General features: G+C 31.5%; 2 protein-coding genes across 2 annotated transcripts; both read right to left on the bottom strand.

Moving 5' to 3' along the window:
- Positions 1-2,109: 2,109 nt before the first annotated feature.
- Positions 2,110-3,055, bottom strand: LOC127242254 (uncharacterized). Its single transcript, XM_051261716.1, has one exon. It carries the CDS (start codon positions 3,024-3,026, stop codon positions 2,415-2,417), a length of 612 nt encoding a protein of 203 aa, XP_051117673.1. The 5' UTR covers positions 3,027-3,055; the 3' UTR covers positions 2,110-2,414.
- A 2,368-nt stretch (positions 3,056-5,423) lies between these two features.
- On the bottom strand, positions 5,424-19,026 carry LOC127242022 (homeobox-leucine zipper protein ATHB-40-like). The gene is made up of 4 exons (XM_051261355.1): positions 18,950-19,026; positions 18,536-18,858; positions 17,557-17,660; positions 5,424-5,592 (listed from the first exon to the last, which is right to left on the bottom strand). The coding sequence occupies exons 1-4, from the start codon at positions 18,990-18,992 to the stop codon at positions 5,424-5,426; spliced, it is 639 nt and encodes a 212-aa protein (XP_051117312.1). The 5' UTR covers positions 18,993-19,026.
- Positions 19,027-20,946: the final 1,920 nt, after the last annotated feature.

Below are 20,946 nucleotides of genomic sequence, written 5' to 3'. Positions count from 1 at the left end.
AAAGCCCCAAACCGGGCCTAAAGAAACACACCATAAAATACTTTAATAATTAATAATTATAATTATAATATAGATAAAAATTTGTATAGCATATAATTTAACTTACTCGATGTGACAATCTTTCGTTTTTTTTTTTTACTGTTGTCATCCCAATGACGCTTATAAATATTGACCTTGATTCCTCTCATTTTCATACTCGATGGATTACGTACAAGAACTTCAATTTTATCGGGAGACGCATCATTACAAATGCTTGCATCATTTAAATCCATACTTCCTAATCAGTTCGCATTTTTTCTTCTATGTTCTTTATACCAATCTTGCTTCTGCATTGGTTTTGGCTATTGAAGTAAGATAATAAAACTTCTTCATTGTTGTATTGACAAATGCCAACTCAACAAGTAAATTAATATTACTATTATGAATTGCATTGTAACTTGGTGTAGAGAATGTTATACTTTTGGCATCTTTGGTCCATCTCTTCAAAATATATTTATCGAGTATCATAATTTGTCGAGTATTTGTAAATATCGAAAAAAAATGTCTGCATAATATACTCGCAGTTTCAAACTTATGAAAAATGCAAAAAATTTCACCATGTCGCACGATGTAATTTCTTGAACTACCATTAAGAGAGACATGATCTTAAAAATTCTCAAGTTACTATCAAAATATTGAGATTCTTCTATACATCCAACCTATAACATTTTTTTTCGTTTATGTATTAAACAACTTGAAACTTTTTTGTGTGCATACTATGACAGCTTGCTTGAGTACTGGGTTATGATGACTAAAAAGTGAGAATTGTTTATGGTGTGATTCAATGTCATTTACTTTCTCTTTTGCTTGCCAACAACTTAAGACTTCTATATAACCGTAACACAATGTAGCAATGTCAAAGTACTATTTCCAATTTCAGCGGTCTATATTGTATTAGACCATTTCTAATCCATCAACTTCATTTATGCAGTTTTTGCTACAGTAATTTTACTACAATCATAACTCTATGCTTTACTATTATTATTTAAATATTCAATTTTTTCTATTATTTCAAACAACTTTTTATTTTTCTAATTTAAAATAATTTTTTAAAAAATTTAGAAAAATAAAAAATATTAAAAAAAAAAAGGAAGCTAGCAACGCTGGATTTGGCGTCGGTAATCATCCAATGGCGCTGGGTTGGAAATGCCCTTAGTACTTTCACTACTAGATATAGCCATAAACCCAACACTGAGCACCTTGATGGCGCTGGGTTGGAAATGCCCTTAGTACTTTCACTACTAGATATAGTCATAAACTCAACACTGAACACTTCAAGGTAAAAAACAGTCAATCATTTTTGTCGTAAATTATACATTTTATTTAACTAATTCTTTTCATTAATTTCATAATCAACTTCCATCTCTTGATATGTTGCCTTGAATGCTTCCTCCCACTTCAAATTTATCTCACAAAAATCAATTCATACCTATTCTTTTAGGTACAAAATTTATCTCACAAAATTTTTTCTAATAAAAGAAATTGTTCATAATACCTACAATTTGCTGCACTTGCCCTTGCCCACAATATATACAATCTGCTCCACATTGAAGGAATATGAAAATTTTAAATAATAATTATTCTGATAGAAACTTACATGGTACAACGTAAAAATGGTTATATCATAAACACATTTACTAATGGTCGCATCATTAATGACAACATCACGCTAATAATTATTGTAAATAAACAAATTAAAAAAAAATAAAAGAAAGTATTAAAAGACACTACAACGGGCAGTGCCTTCTTGAATCAACTCTCACAGGAGCACTGCTCGTAGAACAAGGTCTACCAACAGTAAAAATTGCAAAATTCAGCAAAGTTTTTGGAAGAAATAAAACAAATGAGAAGAAGAGTTCTATTTATGCAACACATTTTTACTATTTTTGATACTATTTATTTTTCAAAAAATATCACATCAAGTACTTTTTTTTTTCTCACAAAATTTTAAATCAAATACTCCCTCCGTTCCATTGAAAGATTACCATTTTCTATTTTCGTTCGTCCCAAATCAAGGTTATCATTAATAATTGTACTACCCACCTAACATAATAAATACTATTTAAACTTACAATATATTACACAAATGCCATTGCTTTTATATTACACCATACTAACAGAAATGTTTTTGTCTTTTTTACTACAATTTAATATAATACTAATATTAAAAAATTTACGTGCAAAAAACAAACTTCACCCTCCCACGGGACGGAATGAGTATAATCTTTTACTTTTTCAAACTTCTAAAATTTAAAAAAACTCCAGGAACTTTAACAAAGCTTTGGGTGGGCTGTAAATCAATCAGTCAATCAATTAAAATCGGCAAAAGAATGAAATATAAGATGACAACTGACACAGTAATACTAATTTCTGGATCAAAACAGTAGTCTATTTCTGAGTAGGGTTTTGCTGTTCCCAGTTCCAATATTTCCGGCATAGCTCTTCCACCCTGATCCTGATCCTGATCTCTTCTCCCCCAAAGAATTCGCCGACTTGCTCCCCCCCACCTCCAACTTCCCATTACCATTACCATACCCACTCCTCCTCTCAGCCACTGGCATCATCGCCGCTGCTGGCCGCCGATTCTCCTTCCGCAGTAGGGGCAGGGCGGAGGAGAATTCAGGTACCGATTGGGCGAGAACAGAGTGCCTACCACTACGATTACTACCATTGCTAGGCCTCTTCGAAGGCTTCGGGGGAGTGACTAAATTTGAAATTAATTTCACCTGCTGCTTTTTTGGAGGAGTCAAAATAGATCCAATTTCGTCTGATTTCTTCTCCGGCGTTAATTGTTGATACTTGTTCTTCATCCGCAGCTTCCTGTCTCGGAGATCGGAGTACTCCTTGAACCGGGGACCTCGCTCCATCGAAAAGCCCTCCGTCAGCTTGTCTGGGACTGTATTGGAGGAGGAGAACTGAGAGAGGATCAGAGATTTGGGATCGAGAGCCGCGTGAAGAGAGCGGAGAGAATTGCTGGTCTCCGCCATGGATTTGAAGCTCCGGAAGGGTTTCAGTTTATGATACCAATTTGTTTGGCTGGTTGGTTTTATACGCTTTTGTTTAAATATTGGGGAAATCAGGTTACAACGGTCGAATAATTAAGGAATCTGTGAAGGGCAAAGTTGGAAAGTAAAAAAAGGTTTTTTTCCCAACGTTCTAATAAGGGCTGGTGGTTGGTCCCACGGGCCACCATTAAATAAAATCCATTGACTAAAATGAGAATGTTTTTAATCCCAAAACTATCACATGCCAACCTTGTTATGGTATGTTGTTTGTTTTTTTAGTTTTAATTTTGATTTGATCAATAGGTAGTGTTCACCTACTAAAAAAATGTTCATATTAATATAATATAATATATATATTGTTGATGCAAATTTTCTTTGCCCGATTTTATCCTATCTGACCTCCGTGTCTGCCGATACTTCTTCTTTGTCCGACCTTATTCTGTCTGACCTTCATGTCCGACTTTTGGACCGTTTGGCTTATATTCAAATCCACCAAGAATCCTACTGTCATTATTATTATTATTATTATTATTATTATTATTATTATTATTATTATTATTTTCTGCTCAACATATATACTCGATCCGTCTCATTCTATTATATCAACTTTTATTTTTTTGATTGTCTCAATTCATTGTACTATATCCGTCATGCAAATGTATGCTCATTTGAATGATACAAGTTTTAATAAAAAGTGAATAATAATAGTTACTTTTTTTTATAGTAAAAAAATAAAAATTGTAATAATTTTTTACTTAAAAAAAAATAAAAATATTTTTCAATAACAACCCAAAAAAGAAAGTGGACATAGATTTGAATGACGGAGAAAGTATCACTTACCATAAATAAAAAAAATTAACCAAATATTAATATTCTTAATCTTTACCTAGGGGTGTTTGGAAAACAGCGTTTCAAAGAGCTTTTAGCTTATTGAAGAACTTTTAGCTGTTTGATCAATCAAAAAGCTAATTTAAATGTTTGGTAAAATAGCTTTTTCAAATAGCTTATTGGGACTGAAACGCTAATTTTTGAAACGTTGTTTACCCCGGCGTTTAAGATTAGCGTTTTGATTTTATTTAATTTATTCCAAAATTACCCCTACACCCTAATTTACACAGAATTTTTTTTCTATTTTCGGCGTCACATCATCTCTGCACAAGTGCATCCACTCTATCGATCTCTTTATCTCTGGATTTGATTTTGTTTTGTGCCATTCGTTTCACTTTTCTCCTCTTCTATCAAGGTATAGTTTTCATATAAGGTTTTTATTTATTTATTTATTTTATTTCTTTTTTTTTTTTTGTTGATGATCTATGACGGCAGTGTACCATTGGGTTAATTAGATGTGTTGGACATGGATCCAAAAACATTCGAACGAGAAGGAGGCTCAAAGACAAAGGTGCCAGAGCTCATTGGCTACGGAACCGCTCAACAGCAATGGAGCTTCAAGCCTCGGAGCCAAAGACTATTGCTTCCACAGAACCAAAGGCAACAGTTTCCATTGGATTGTGGTGCTTCCACAGGGCCGAAAACAACAGCCTCAATGGACCTTAGGGCAGCAACTCCTTGGACTATGGCGACTCCATTCCGGAACAATGTTTCCATAAGGTCAGAAAGTGTTGTCTCAATTGGGTTGAAAACAACTACTTCCATTGGACTGCGGTGCTTCCACAAAGTAAAGGAAGGTTGCCTCCACAAGATAGAAAGCAACAGCTTCCACAGATCATGGGATAACTACCTCCGTTGGCCCTTGGTTAATAATTTCGTACTTAACATTAGTGGAGGGCCTATGCACTCTCATACTTTATTCAAAAAGCTTCATGGAACAACCAGCAAGAGGAAAACCGAAGATTCCATTTAACTCGAGGTTGTTGGGGATACATCCCTGTGGACCGGCTAGGAGTACGATGGAAACAAGTCGGAGTAAACAATATATCTAATCCAGAGGCAATGGAAGAAGTTCAGAGCAAGTGGAGCCCGGGCCATAGGCAATGGAAGCGACTGGGAGCTAGGAGGTTACCAGGTGGTTAGGAGCTTATGGAAGGAGGTTATCAGTGAGCTGATGGAAGGGGTGACTAGGAAGTTGGAGGTAGTAGTGGGAGGTTACCAGGAAGTTGGAGGTAATATTGGGAGGTTGCCAAGTGGTTGAGAGTGGTGGAGAAATAATTGTAACCGCCCCTTTAGTGGGAGAAATGGTTATGCTAGTTTAGGATTACAAGTAGGAAAAAGAAACACAACACACGCACGCACAACAGAACAATTCGTCTATTTTTTACTTTTCTTTCATGTTTTATTTTCGTTGAATGCATTTTAATTCGAATTACATACTTTTATCCGCTTTCCAATAGATGTTAGTTTAAATCCATTGAAATGGGTCGTTTAGGCTCGAAGCCTTGTGGACGATCGAAGCTGTGCAGGCTCCATCGTAGGAGCCGCCTCCAATCCGACGACGGACAGGCTCTTTGGAGTACTTCCGGAACCCACACCGACAAATCGACGAACGTTCTTGGAACCTCCGAATTTCAGGATCCAACAAGATGCTTCCATTCTGATTTAAGAAAAGCTAGAAAACGAATGGTCATTGATGATTCGAGATTAAAATTTAATTTGTTGGGTTTTGGTCTAACTTGATGCCTAACATCATAGTACTTCTTCTGACAGAAATTAGATTTAGAATGAATTTGAAACATTGGAAAGATCCTATTCAATTTACTTTATTAGCTGTTAGTTTGGATCAAGTTAGTCATATTAGTTTGATAAGTTGCTACATTTTTATTCCCTTAAGGCTTGCGCGCTAATATATATATTGTTGTGTTCGAACTTTGTAATTGTTGTTGTGTTGATTCATTACTTTCATAATTGACAAGTTAGTTTAAGCCTTGAATCAATCTATATTTGTATTGTATCATATTAGCTTGCTATTTCCGTTTGGTGACCTACAGTTATTAATTTAATTTAACTGGGAATATGTAATTAGCTTAATTTTTTGCTGCCGGCCATTGTTGTTAATTTATTAATTAGCTTGATACACGTGATGAGTGAAGCAGACATAGCATACAACTGACAAGAGTTTAACCTTTTTTTTTTTCTCTTTATAATTGCCTTATTACTGCTATTGTTTCCAGACATTTTTATTTGATTCTCCCATACAGAAAACACAGATTCATTAATCTTACCTGTAATTCTGCACCATTTGCTTATTAGTCTGTTTGTTATCATCCAAACTCGTTATCTTAATATAAATGAGATCAAATTTTGTTTACTTATTTTATGCTGCTACTAAATTTCAGTTTTATATATATTTTTAATTACTTTATTATTGTTATTATTAGATGTTGTTGACAAAAAATAGTGATGGAGGAGATTTTGAGAAAGGAAAAGACTCAGGAAGAGTGAATTGAACAACATCAGATCTTCATATATTTATTGATTTATGTATCGAATGCCTAAGCAAAAATAAAGGAAAATTAGGTGCAACAGTCTCACAAAGGATGCCATGGAAAAAACTTCAAGAAGAGTTCCAAAAAATAACACACAAAACTTGGGAAAAAAATAAATTGAAAAATAAGTATGATTGGATGAGAACTAGATGGAGTCTTTGGAAAAAGCTAAAAGGAAAAGAAACTGGTTTGGGATGGGATCATGAAAAAAGAACAAAATGTGCAATTGATGAATGGTGGAATGCTAAAATTCAGGTTAAGAGTTTATTTCATTTCATTTTATTTTATAAAATCTTTTAAAGTCATATATATATATCTTATCATATATATATATATATATCTTTTTTCTTATAGGAAAATGGCAATTTTAAAACTTTTCGAGACGAGGGGATTAAGCCCGAACTAGAGTCTAAAATGGATTCCCTTTTCGCTCACTCACTAGCGACGGGAGAACATAAGTACACCCCTATACATGATTGCTCAGAACATAAAGAAGAAAGAACTCATATATCATCTGCACCACGTACTATTAATGTTGATGACTCAATATTTGGTGACACACCACATATTGATTTGTAGCTAATTCTCAAAACTCTTGTAATGTGTCTCATATGTACTCGTTACGGTATAATATAACCCATTATATACCCTCATTATTTATCTGAAATCAAATTAATATAAATCATATTTATGTATGAGGGTATTTACTTTTCCGACAGTTTTTCCAATGAAATTACGAGTATGTTGTAATGTTCAAGGAATATATTCATTAATACCAAATGTATACATATTCGAATAAGAGGGTGTGTCTTTGTCTATGGAAGTATTCATATTCGTATATAGGTATAAGTACTATAAACATGGGTATTTAAATATCTATCCAGAATTTATCATTGATTGGTGTTTGATCAAACAATTATGAGTTGATTACATAAGATCCACTTTGTCAAAAGTTTGCGTGCATCAATGAATACTTCTTAAACAACATATGAGATCACCTATTTATGTATTCAAGGGTGGATAAGAATGTCACTTAGGATATATATGTCATAACATATCATATGGTGAACTGTAGTAATAGATATTTGAAAGTTAGTGCATAATTAATGACGTATAATGTTCTTTGTATTGTGAGTGTCCATGCAATTATTTTTAGAATAGGAATAATATCCCAATAAGAGTAAATGTGTTAAATAGTATAGGCAGTAAATGTTACATATGAGATATATTGAACTTTCTCACAATATACGGAGTGTATGCTCATTGATGTGTACATGTTTACCATACTCATTGATGTATACATGGAACGTGTCCATCAATGCTCTTAGTATAATTTGGTCAGTATATATCTTCTCAATATACATTGAATATGTATAAAGTTACTTATAAAGTCTATTCCTCAATATAAATACATTCAATCAATTCAGAAGTATGTAACTTAGTAAAATGAAAGAACAAATATCATCATTGTGGGTACGTGGCTTAAACATAGAGGTTTCTCAACACCCAACTATGAAATCTTGCAAACTGAAATATATTAATTACTTATGTGAAAACGTATTTTTTCTAGTACATTTGCTCACATGATTGAAGTGTACAAGTTATGAACATGGATATATATATATATAAATTTTGGATTACATATTATGTATACATCTGTATACATTACCAAAATGCATGTATATGTAGACAATCTCTTAAAATATCATACATTAAGTTAAAATCTAGGGTGACTAACAAAATATAACATCAACGGAAATGTATCCCAATTAACCATTGCTACAAATCTCAGTAATTCTTCAATGCATCCATAACAAATCACATACAAATTATTCGATGTTCTTGCTTTTATTTTTCAGTTCCTTCTTCAGGATTGATACACTATCCAAAATTGTTGTCTGTAGTAAATAGAGGGGTATGTAAACGTATTAACTAATGTAACATAGAATAATGTAAATAGTAAAAATATTATAATACAATTACTACGTACAACGATGCACTATCCACAATTGCATATAATCTAAGTATTATAGAGAATCCTTCCGGAGAAAAACTTAATTCAATTTCCTCTTCGATTATGAATGATCGGGATTCAATTTCAAACATACTGACAATCGCCCACAAGCGATGCCAAGGTAGCTTCATTTTTGAACAATCGAGGAAATGCCCAAATGGGGTGAGTTGTACAGCTTTAAGTTGTTTATCGTTCATCTCAACTTCTAGTTTAGTCATCATTGTATAGAAGAAATATAAAATAAATATGGAGGTAAGCCCTTTGTATTCTTTCTCGAATCTGCCATCATTTAAAATAAAGAGATGTTTTTATGAGTATACACAAAACCGATTCAAGTTTATGGCATAACTGCACAGGTAAGTAATATTCTTAAAGAGATATGTAAATTAAAACTCAGGACACACCAAAGGAAACTGAAGGTATTCACAAACAATATAAAAAAGAAAAAAGTTTTCACTAATCGACAAAATAGATACATCTACAATCAACACTGTGTTAGAGACATCGTCAAACACTTTTGATACTTAAAAAGTCACTTCACAAGAGAAAATTGTGCCTACGGTATTTTAAAAAAAATAAGGAACTCTACCCACCCCACACCCCAATCATTTTAATACAAATATAAACCTACAAAAATGCATATGAAGGTACATCTATACTTAATAAGATCCATTTATAATTTCAAACATATAAAAATAATTCATATAGGATCCGGTAGTGTGATACGATGTCAAAGTAAAATAGCCCAGCACAAAGGCTTGTACAAACCCAACCGCGGCACAAAAAGAATAGATTCGAGCACACTACGAACTCAAAGATACAAAACTAATATATTGATTCTTCTAAAAATATAAATGTTAATTTACTTCTTCGAACTCCATTTCTTGGAGACTTTTTCGATATTTCAAGCAGGATTTGAAATTTTGCCATCGAGTAATACTTCCAGCAGTGACAATGGTTTCTGCGGAGAGGTTTGACTGGATTTCTGCATAGTACTTCCGCAGGGATGGGCTGAGTGGAAAAAGAAGAATTTAGAAGAATTTAACCCATTCACAATATAGGATTGTGGGTTTTATCTAGGTTTTGTTTTTTGTTTTTTGTTTATATTTCTGTAACTGATCCCAATATATTAATAAAAATCCTAACCACATTACTTTAAAATTTTATTTGTACATCGAAATAATTTTGAAATGCATAAATAGATATTGTAGATTTATATAAAATTAACGGAAGTACATAAAACATCGTTGTATAGGAAATGTAGTGTTCTGTCTTAATGAAAAAAGATTGAATTTAAATTATTTTTTTTCCACTTCAGATGGATTTTAATCAAGTTACCCAAAATAAATCAAATTTAGATTTTTTTTTAATAATAAAAAAGATATAGATAATGAAAAATTAAAAGAATTATATATCCAAAATATAAATATATTTAATCTGATGGACAATATAAATTTACTTTTAATTTCGAAGAATACATATGAAAACATTCAACTTCATATATTATAATTTCTTACAAAAAGTAAAATGATAAGTAAATAAATTTTATTGAACGAGAAACTCTACATAAAGCATACATTTGGACACAAAAATAGTTCCCTTTTAAATTTTAAATATTCAAAAAGAAAGAAAAACAATTACAAATTTAAAAGAATTATGTATATGGTTAAGGGTGCTTACATATAAAATTTTGCATTTAGTTTTATTATTCCAATATTTTTTCTAGAAAATATCAAATCAAATACCTATTTTTTATTTATTATATTACATTAAATTTAATTTTACATTCAAAATATCACATCAATATATATTTGTATTATATAAAACAATTATTTCAATTTAAAATTTTACTATTCAAAATCAAATCACAAAACCAAAATTTTTTCAATAATAAAATTGCAACTAAAATAATAAAGAATCATATATAAATACATTCAATTTGATAAAGTTTTTCACAAAAATATAAAAAACAAGTAATTAAATTCTACTGTACTACAAACTCTAAAAAAAATACAGTTCAATACGGCCGTAAGCAATGGCTTGGTGGTGTGGGGGTGGACTCGTGACCTGAAACCTCTAAGTCTTATTTGTCATATATGGTTCGCCCAGTGTAATTTGTCTTATCGGATTGTAAATTCTCACGTCATAAAATATATATATATAATGTCACCATCGCCTTCATCTTCATCTTCCAACGCCATCAACATCGCCCTCGTCTTCATCTCGAAATGGCAAAAGAATAGGAAGCGAAACTGATGAATTTTTCGTTAAAAAGAAAAGAAAAAACATCATACAATTAAACAAATAGAAAAATCAACTGGGATCTAAACTGACATGTAAATGAAGCACATAGAGAAAATCATTCGATAAGCTTGCGTTTGGTGATTTCACATAGATCGCGGTAGAAAGTTGCGCATAGATTAGCCATTTATACCAAAGCTGAGTTGGGAAATGAAAAAACAAACAAATGCAGGAGATACATTTCCATGCTCATTTGATTGTGCTTGTTGTTTACGATGCACATCAAATAGAGTTGAAAAATGAAAGTATGGACCCATGTAGGAAGGATAACTACCTTATATGTATTAAATTGTAACTATCAAATAATTTTGGACTTTCGGAGATGATTAGCAGCCCATCCCGAAAATTGGATAGATCGGCCCAAATAGACCGATCCGGCCTAGGATTGGGTAAGGATGAAGACAAATCCAAAAAAAATTATTTTTAAAATAATGGAGGAATTGAGAGACTAGGGGACCAAGATAAATACATGACTATTAAAAGTGAGCCATGATTTTAGGAAGAAAAAACACATCCGTGAAAGTGCAAAAATCCAACCCCTATTTTTCTTACTTTTTGCTCGTTTTATCTAAATTATTGTTCCTTAAGTTCATATCATTTTTCCAATTATCCATTTTCATAATAGAATCCAACCCCTATTTTTCTAACTTTTTGCTAGTTTATCTAAATTATTGTTCCTAAATTCATATCATTTTTTCAATTATCCATTTTCATAATAGCAAATCTGATTCCTTCTTGTTTCTCCTGCTTTTCTTTCAATTTTAGATATATTTTATTTCCACAATTTAGCAATTTAATTTCTTGTACAATTACAGTAGTTAATCTTTTATTATGAGAACTCAATTTACATTGATTCCGACATACCAAAATCTAGTAGGTCGTCATCGACGAAAATTTCAACATTGATATGTAAATGAAATTATTAATTATAATAATTAAGAAAATTAATTGATGTAATTATGTAAATCAAATATATAAATAATACTCCCTCCTTCGCACTAAAGAATGCACCTTTTGTTTGTGCACAAAAATATTAGGTAATATAGATTAGCAACATATGAGAAAATAAAAATAAATAGAGGTTTTTTATAGAAAAAATTATAACTAAGAAATGTAATTTTCTGAGAAATGTATTTTTTCAGAAAGAAACATTATAAAACCAAACCACTAAATTAGAATAAATAAGAATACATCAAACCAAATACAAGAATAACATATGAATTAGAAATTATCAACAATTTTACATAATTCTTCACACCAATTATAGATAATTATCCGCCAACAGTAGTTAGCCTCTTTGGAGGAGGCTGCAGAAACAAAATATTAACATTTTAAAATAAATACCACGGGAACAAGAAAATTGAGTAATCTTGTACCCGGCGAGGAAGAGATTCTTCGGCCGGTCTTTTAGTGGTTTTAGGATAGTGTGTATGTTTGGGGGTTTGGATTTTGAGTTGGAATTTGAATAGTAAAAATTTTAAATTTTTGAATAGTTGTATGATGTGATATAAATAGGTGTTGTGTAATATTTTAAATGTAAAATTGATTTTTAGTATAATATAAAAAATGAAAAATAGGCGTTTGATTTGATGTTTTTGGAGAGAAAAAGTTGGATGAATAGTGTAAATCCAATCCAATCCCCCAAACAAACACACCCTTAGTGTCTTCTGGTGAGCACGTCGCCTAGAGAAATGACGGTCAATGAATGTAGATGCATAAGTGGTGGATGACTTCATCGAGACCATGGCTGCAAAAAAAAAAGGAATTAATTCATGTATACCAATAAAAATTCATTGTGATCAAAGTGAAGGTTACTTGGAGCATAATGGAACCAGTTATACCACATCTTTAGCGTCGAAGACCAAGGCAGTTTCATCGCCCAAACGCTCGTCCAGATAGACGAATGTGTTCTTTGGCAATAAACGGTTGCTAATATCCGTCCAGTAGTCTTTAAAAGATTGGGTGACTATTAGCTGAAGTTGGCGGAAAAAATATAAGAGGGCTTTCATTTCCAACATATAAAAACCCAACATGGGTTTTTTCCGTCTCTATCTTCTGTTCCACGTCATATTCTCTCTATGCCACGTCGATCATCTGAGAAACTCATTTCATTTTATACCTTCATCAAAGAAACTCATTTACACAAATTTTAATTTCTCTTTCTTCCATATTATTAAATTATCTATTTTTAAAATAATTTAAATAATAATAATTTTTATCTAATATATATATTTATTAGTATTTATTTATTTAATAATTTAATTTATAAATAATAACAAATATTTATTATTATTATTATTTTCTTATTGTTGTGATCAATATTAATATTATTATTTAATTATAATTATTTATATTTAGTAAAATTTAATATAAAAAACCGTATTTAATATAATAATCTATATATCAAAGAAGAAGAAAAATAATTGCAAATAAAACAATACAATTATTTAAATTAAAATAACATCGAACAATTTAATTATTTGCAGAACCAAACTTCTGCCACATGTGTTCAACTAAATCTAATTTCAGTTGATGATATGTTCCACGATCTCGAAGCTTGATTCGATTTTATAAATACTCTGTCGTACCAGCATGTCTGTCCCTTGAACATGACCAATCTATTTCTTCTTGCTCAAATTGAGATATATAATGATAAAGCATGTATGTATCCCTTTCATCTTCCACGATCATATTATGTAAAATGATACATGCTCTTATGATCTTACCGATTAAATTAATATCCCAAATAACCGATGGATTACGAATAATAGCAAATCGAGCTTGTAATACACCAAAAGCACGTTCCACATCTTTTCGAGCCGCTTCTTGATGTTGTGTAAACAATTTTGCCTTAGAACCTTGTGGAAGACGAATTGATTGGATAAAAGTTGCCAATGGAGGATAAATACCATCCGTAAGATAGTATCCCATATTATATTGGTGACCATTGACAATAAAATTTATTTTCGAAGCTCTGTCATTCAAAACATCGTTAAATATTGGAGATCGATCAAGCATATTAATATCATTGCATGTACTGGTGTACCAAAGAATGGATGCCAAATCCAGAGATCATACCATGCCATCGCCTCTATTGATTTGATACTACAATGATAAATATTAAAATTGTGTAAAAAACTAGTACAATAAAATTAATGTGATGTGAAAATTCAATTTTATGGTACAACTTTTTTGTATTTATGTGTCTTTAAATAAAAATAAATAAATACTATTAATTTGATACTATAATGATAAATATAAAATAATTAGAAAAGTAAATTGTTATTATTATTAATTAGTTATATTTAATTAAAATTTTATTTAACAAAAATATATCAATATTGGTTTCATTTTGTAAAAAATAAAATTTTATAAAATATAAAAATATAAAAATTATTAATAAATATATATATAAAATAAAAATATAATGTATAAAAAATAACTAAAAAAATATTTTTTAAATTAGAACACATGACAATAATGATAATTGGTCAGAGTTTCGTGGAGTTGCTGCAGAAACAACCAGCTCTCCACGCTGGCGCATAAAAAAGTGATTTTTAATTTATTTTTTTTTTTTATCCAACGACCCACCAATGTAGATGGCCTAAGATGGCCATTGGAGCTTCTCCAACCCACTGCAAAAAATAGGAGGAGGGAGGAATATATAGGGAACATACTTTTTAGAGTAAAAATTGAAGTTTATAATTGGAATAAAATTACTGTATATCAATTGCATTTTTATAAGTTTATGTCTGGAGTAAAATTACTGTAGATCACTGCATTTTTACTGCAAAAATAGAGCGTAGAGTTGGAGATGGCATTAGGGCATATCATAAGAGGAAATTCCTGAGCAAATTTCAGTAAATCATTGAATGAAAGCTAGCAGAAGGAATATTCTGAGTAAGGCCAAATTTTCGGGCCAATAATTAAGGCTGGTATGGCTCGGTGCAAAAGGGTTATAACGAGGAGTGAGGGAGCAACGGGTGATCAGTGGTCCAGCCGTGAAACATTTGTTCCAGTAGAAATTGGAACCAGGGCTTTGGACAGGGTTGTCATCACTCAACTGAAAAAACCAGGAGGAACTCCGCATGTTATAAGACAAGGGGCAGAAAATTCATTCGGACTTTGGGAGGCATGCAGAAGAGACTGGAATATGGAATGGACATTGCCCATAGGCAATCGACCGAAAAGAAGCAGATTTCTTAGGGAAGATGAGGGACATGATGACCAGGTCTATTCTGCGGATCAGTAAAACAGACAGATATTTACTAAACTAGAAAAAATAGCAAGGCATTGTTTTCCAAGGTACAACATCACCAGTTAAAGGGTGTTGGGTCATAAATTGGTTCGAGGTGGTCTTGGTATTATATGATTTATGGAAATCAAGAGGAGCGGATATTTCAGAGGCCCCAAGATAACAACGACATCCAAGATTGTGGAACTCAAGATACCAAATGAACAAATAAAAACGTTCAACCTTGAGTCCTAAAAACAGAGAAGAACCCTAATAAGTTTACTATCACAAGGGGTGTTGATGAGCACATAAAATCCCTAAATTTTTCATGTACGGCCAAAGTTAGATTCAGTCTATCTACCGAGGTGCTAAAACTTGTAGAATTACTAGAAATATGGATAAACTTGAAAGAAAAAACATCAATTTTCAGCCATGGTAGAGAAATCGGAAGGTTGTCTTCCTCGAGGAGAATGTTCTGCTAGGCTGCAGCGTTGGCATTATCTTTGCTAGGGGTAGGAGTCCTTGGCCACCGGTGGGATGGAGCTGTAGAGGGGATGGGGACCTCCGATTACTGGAATCGGCGGATGACTACAACTCAATTTCAGAAAAATAGCTGCACGAAGAGCGGAACTGCTAGTCGGTGAGGTTTCCCCCGAATGGTGGTGACTTTTTGGAAGCCATGGGAGATTGAGGGAGTTAAAGAAAGAGTTAAGAGAGAAAGAGATACACGGCAAGATGACTTTTCAAAAGCCCTAGAGTCGGCAGCTTTTTGAGAGAGTAGGAAAATTATGATTGAGAACGTGGGGAAGTGAAGAGGTTGGAATTCAAGTGATATTTTTCTTTACCTTGAACAGAGCAGCAGCAAGCAGTGTAGCATCACATCCAAAAAGGGGATGAAATTAAGATTCAATTTCTATCCTATTTTTTTTAAAGGAGCTATATGTTGGGCCACAAAATAGTTTTAGTGGAAAAGCCCAAATCCAAGGAAGCCCATACAGGAAAGAAAGTAGCAGCCCATGGTCGGAATCAATTGGGATTTAAATGAGGTTTGAGGAAGCAATTAAAGAGTTGGGGGTTACGAAACTTTCAATTAAAAAAGTAAAATAATGATATATTTAATTATGTTTGGGACTTTTTTTCGGCCGTTATTGGTCCCATGAGAGGATTGGGTGTCTATATATTATATTCTTTAAATGATGGGTCATCAAAGACTAGACTGAAGAAGTTACATGGATTTATATAAAGCCATAATCCTTGAATAAATGTCGAATAATGAGTATCGATAGAAGTCGATTTGTAATGCTTGGGAAAGGTATAAAATGAAGAAGGGGTTCCTGATCAACAAAACATTTCCAACTTTATCTTTATATTTTTTTTTTCTTTACTTTTTCGTACTTTACATTTTTTGTAATTTTCTTTTCTGCAAGTCTAAAAACTTTTCTTTCAATTTTCTTCCAATTCCAAGTGTATTTAATTACCGAGCCTTTTCTTTCCAGTTTTAATACAATTATATTTTTAAAGTTCTTTTTCTTTTATTGTCATCGGCGGATTTTTCGCTGCGTCTTATTTTTAGAAACACAAAATAGCACCAAGGACTTTCTGAAGTGCCACAAGGAACTCTCGATGATTCTCCGATCGGTTTTATCAAACCGTTGTGAGATTAATAATATCCCAATTTCCGTACACAACAATAATATTAAAAAAATAAATAAATATGGTAACATTACTAAAGTTATAGTTAAATTGCTTCCCAGTATTAGAGTAGGAGGCTATACACAATTGTTGGCATGCAGTCTTAATTAATTAAGGTCGATCCAGTCTGAGCTGTTCAAATGATGTAACATGTCTCATGGTCAGGTTTGATGTTATTTATTACTCCCTCAGTCCCACGTTGGATGTTGGATGGATGTTTGAGTCAATGTAGATACGAGAATTTATGATAAATATAATTAGTAGATAATTAAGAATGTATTAATTAAAATACTTATTTTATAATATAAATAATTATAGATTAAGATTAAAATAACTAATTATTAAAAAAAATATAAAATAAAATTAAAGTGTATAATCATATTCAAAAAAGAAAAATGACATGGAATGTGAGACGGACAGAAACGGCAGTGTGGACATAGCAAGTGGGACGGAGGGACTATTATTATTATTATTATTATTATTATTTCAAAATTTTCAAGATGTACGGGAAAGTACTCGCTGTAGTAATAAAAAAAAGTGGAATAAAAGTAGGGTTTTAATTTACATTAATTATAAGCTGTACACGCATGCACATGAAGAAAGAAAGTTAAGCAGCTAACTAATTACATAAGAGGGAGACTAGCCCAGTCGTTAAAATTGAATTCGAAATCGATGTGGTCGTGGTCACAAGTCAGCAGGTAAAACTCATTTTCAAAGAGCCACTCCTCTTTATGATCTCCAAGGAGAGCTGGACTGGCAAGATCTGGATGGAAGGCATCAATATTATTATTATTATTATTATTATTATTATTATTATTAATGTCCATTGGCAAGATCGATGATGAACTAATTTGACTATTGCTAGTCAACCCATGATCCGAAAGCCTCTTTATTTCTTTCTCACCTTTCTGCACTTGTTCCTTCAGCTCAGTCACCTGCAAAGTTAACATTTTTGTTGTTTTTATTATTATTATTATTAATTATGATGTAGAAATTCGCAATCGCTATTCAAAAGTACGCACTAAGTAAATTTTAGGTCAGTGGCGGAGCTAGAAATTTTTTTTGGCGAACGTACGCACTAGGTAAACTTCGGGTTAGTGGCGGAGTTAGAAACTTTTTTTGGCAAAGTACATACCGGGTAAACTTCCGGTCAGCGGCGAAGCTAGAAATATTTTTTGGCGAGGGCCGAAATTTTTTTAATATAAATAGTATATAATAATTTTAAAATTATATAATATAATGAAAATTTTTAAAAAATTACAAATAAATTTTTAGTTTGTTTTATCTGAATTTTTTCAAATATTTTTAAATATTTGAAGTATTTGAACCAATTTTTTTTTATGTATTTGAGTTAAAAATAAATAATAATAATAATATTTATATTAAATTTACAGGGGTAGTTAATTATTTAAATTTTAAAAATTATACAGATACTATATAATAAAATACAAAACTCAAATAATTAGGAGGGGCAAACACCCTTCACCCCCTACTTTCGGTCGAACCTAATACCCTGCAAACTAGGTCCAACAAGACAAGTCACACTAGGCGAACCTTATGTAACAAGTGACCTGGAGGCGTCAAAGATAGCTGCAGTGTGTGGTATGCAACTCAGTTGTATTATATTATTTTTTTTATAATAAAAAATATTGAATTTTATGTAGTTTTGTTGAATTATTTTAAATTTTTTTTTTTTTTGTCCGGGTGCTATGCTTTAAAAAAAATATATATTGAATCAATAAAAAAAATCGATTTTTTGCTCTTCAAACTTTTATTACTGGTTCCGTCACTGAACACACCCTATATGTACCTGAGCGTCGAGAATGCGATTGTGAAGGAGGAGGTGGTGGTGCTCGGAGCGGAGATGGGAGTAGTCCTGTGCCATTTTAGAGGTCCTCCAGCGCGCCCGACGGTTCTGGAACCAGACGGCCACCTGGCGGGGGTCCAGGCCCAGCTCAGCTGCCAGGAGGTCCTTACGCCGGGTCTCCAGCTTCTGGTCGCTCCGGAAGCTCTCCTCCAGCATGCTTATCTGCTGCCAGCTCAGCTTCCTCTTCCTGTTCCTCTCCCCGGTTTCTCCGCTCTTGCCCTTCCGCCGAACCCTACGACGTCGTTTTGATGATGCGCCACCTACACCTACTCGATCACCACCACATATACGTCATACATGAACAAATATATATATATATATATTCTTGGAAAAGAATGCAAACTGAATCAGTATTACATCCTGAAATGAGGACCGTTGGATCGTCAACTTCTGGGTTCATATTGTTTACCGGGGATTCTTTTTCTTTCTTTCTTTCTTTTTTTTTTTTATAGTTTTTATAAAATTATCTTTACGGTTATGAATTTAAGGAAGATGAAGGGCAGGTCGTTGGCAAATGATCGGGAAAGAGAAGGCTTGATTATATAGTGTATGCATCTTCAGAAAGGCCCTTGGTCTTCATTGGATTTTCCGAAATACCCCTGCAGCTTGCCAGCTTCGTCATCGCTCCCCATGCATGATGCAGTATTAATTAACCAATCCTCTGTTACACAGTTTATTTTGTTTTCCTTTGAATTTGAGTTTTTCATTTGTATTTTTGTTCAAATAATATTTTATTTGATATTTTATATATGTAGATATAAAAAAAAAAAATAAGTACTACCTTCGTTCACCGCCAATTTATCTATTTATTTTTTGTATTTTAATATTTGAATATTACTTATTATATCAAAACGTAGTACAAATAACGGAAAAACGACAAAAATGCTTCTATTGATGTAATATAATGTAATGAAAATTATACAAATATAAGGATATTTTTAATGTTAAAAACAATTACGCCAAATACAAATGGATATATTGGCGGTGGACGAAGGTAGTACTTCTATTGTCCCGGATAAGAATATAAATTTAAATTTTTATAATAAATTAAGAAATAATAGAATCCTCTAAATAAGTATTTTCTTGTTGGTAGAATTTTTAATATTAGTATAATAGTGACAGTGTAATACAAATTAAGATAAAGTGATAAAAATAACATTATTAGTATTGTATGGTATAACGATAAGTATATTTGTTTAATATATTTTAAGTTGTAAAAATATTTTTAATGTTATTTATGTAGTACAGTTACTAAAAAAATAAATGAATTCTATTATACATCGAACTAAAATGGAAAAAAATGATATTTTGTTCAGCGACGATGAGAGTAGTGTATAAGATAGTTTTGATATTTTTGTCATCAGTACTTTATATATATATATGTAACAGTATGTTTGTAATTCATGTAAAAACTAATAGTATTTTGAATTACTATATGATTATTTTTATTAAAATAGAAAATACTCTCTCTGTCTTGCATTAGTGTATACATCTTTTTATTTTCGTTTATCCCGTGTTAATGTGTATTTTACTTTTAGTAACTATGAATCCTACTTTTTTTTTTTCTACAAATACTGTTACTTTACCATGTATCATTACTTTTATACCAAAAAGCAAGAGTAAGATTGTTTTTACCATCGTATCGTTACTTTTAATTATCTACTATAATTAAAATACTAATATTATTTAAATTCTGCCCAAAAAAATAAAAGTATACTTTAAAATGCGGGACATAATGAGTATATATTTTTTTAGTGAGACAAACAAAAACAGTAATAGGAATACTTTCAGTTAATAAGAAAAAAACTACTTCGTTCGTCTCAATTCAAAGTATTTCTTTACCATTTACGTGTGTACCGCTACAAAATATCTCTTTCCTATTTTTGAAAAAATAATTATAATTAATATAAAAATACATTTAACTTTAACTTAAATTACAAATATAATAATATGTATATAGTACTTTATTCATAAAGTCAAATGACAAAAGATCAAATTTTTTTATATATTTAAACTAGCTAATAAAATATTATTATTTTTTAATCTATTATAAAACTCAAATAGTCCATTTAATTTGAAACAAAAAAAAGTATATTTCTATTAAAAATAATACAAAGTAAAAAAATACTAGTAGTATTTATATTTCAAATCATAATCAACCATACCACAAGTATCAAAACTCTTTAAAAATATTTTCAAAATTGTTTTGTAAAAAACTCATTGGGAAATGTTAAGGTAATTGTATACGTGTGATATAATAACAATAACACGGTCCTTATTGTGTGTTTAGAGTAAAGGTAAATTTTCATAGCTATTTGTTACAATATTTTTATTATTTATTTATTTATTCTTTT

The sequence above is a fragment of the Andrographis paniculata genome, unplaced genomic scaffold (assembly GCF_009805555.1).
Source record: "Andrographis paniculata isolate CXL003 unplaced genomic scaffold, ASM980555v1 Contig86END, whole genome shotgun sequence".
In the NCBI taxonomy this organism is placed as follows: Eukaryota; Viridiplantae; Streptophyta; class Magnoliopsida; order Lamiales; family Acanthaceae; genus Andrographis; species Andrographis paniculata.
This window is presented reverse-complemented; position numbering and strand designations above follow the sequence as displayed.

Bases quoted from the DNA above. Each gene is read 5' to 3' on its own strand.
- LOC127242022 (XM_051261355.1), bottom strand. From the start codon at position 18,992: ATGAACCCAGAAGTTGACGATCCAACGGTCCTCATTTCAGGAT. The intron at 18,859-18,949 runs GTAATACTGATT...GTGATCGAGTAG, and splicing joins AACGGTCCTCATTTCAGGAT to GTGTAGGTGGCGCATCATCA. The intron at 17,661-18,535 runs GTACATATAGGG...TTAACTTTGCAG, and splicing joins ATCGCATTCTCGACGCTCAG to GTGACTGAGCTGAAGGAACA.
- LOC127242254 (XM_051261716.1), bottom strand. From the start codon at position 3,026: ATGGCGGAGACCAGCAATTCTCTCCGCTCTCTTCACGCGGCTCTCGAT.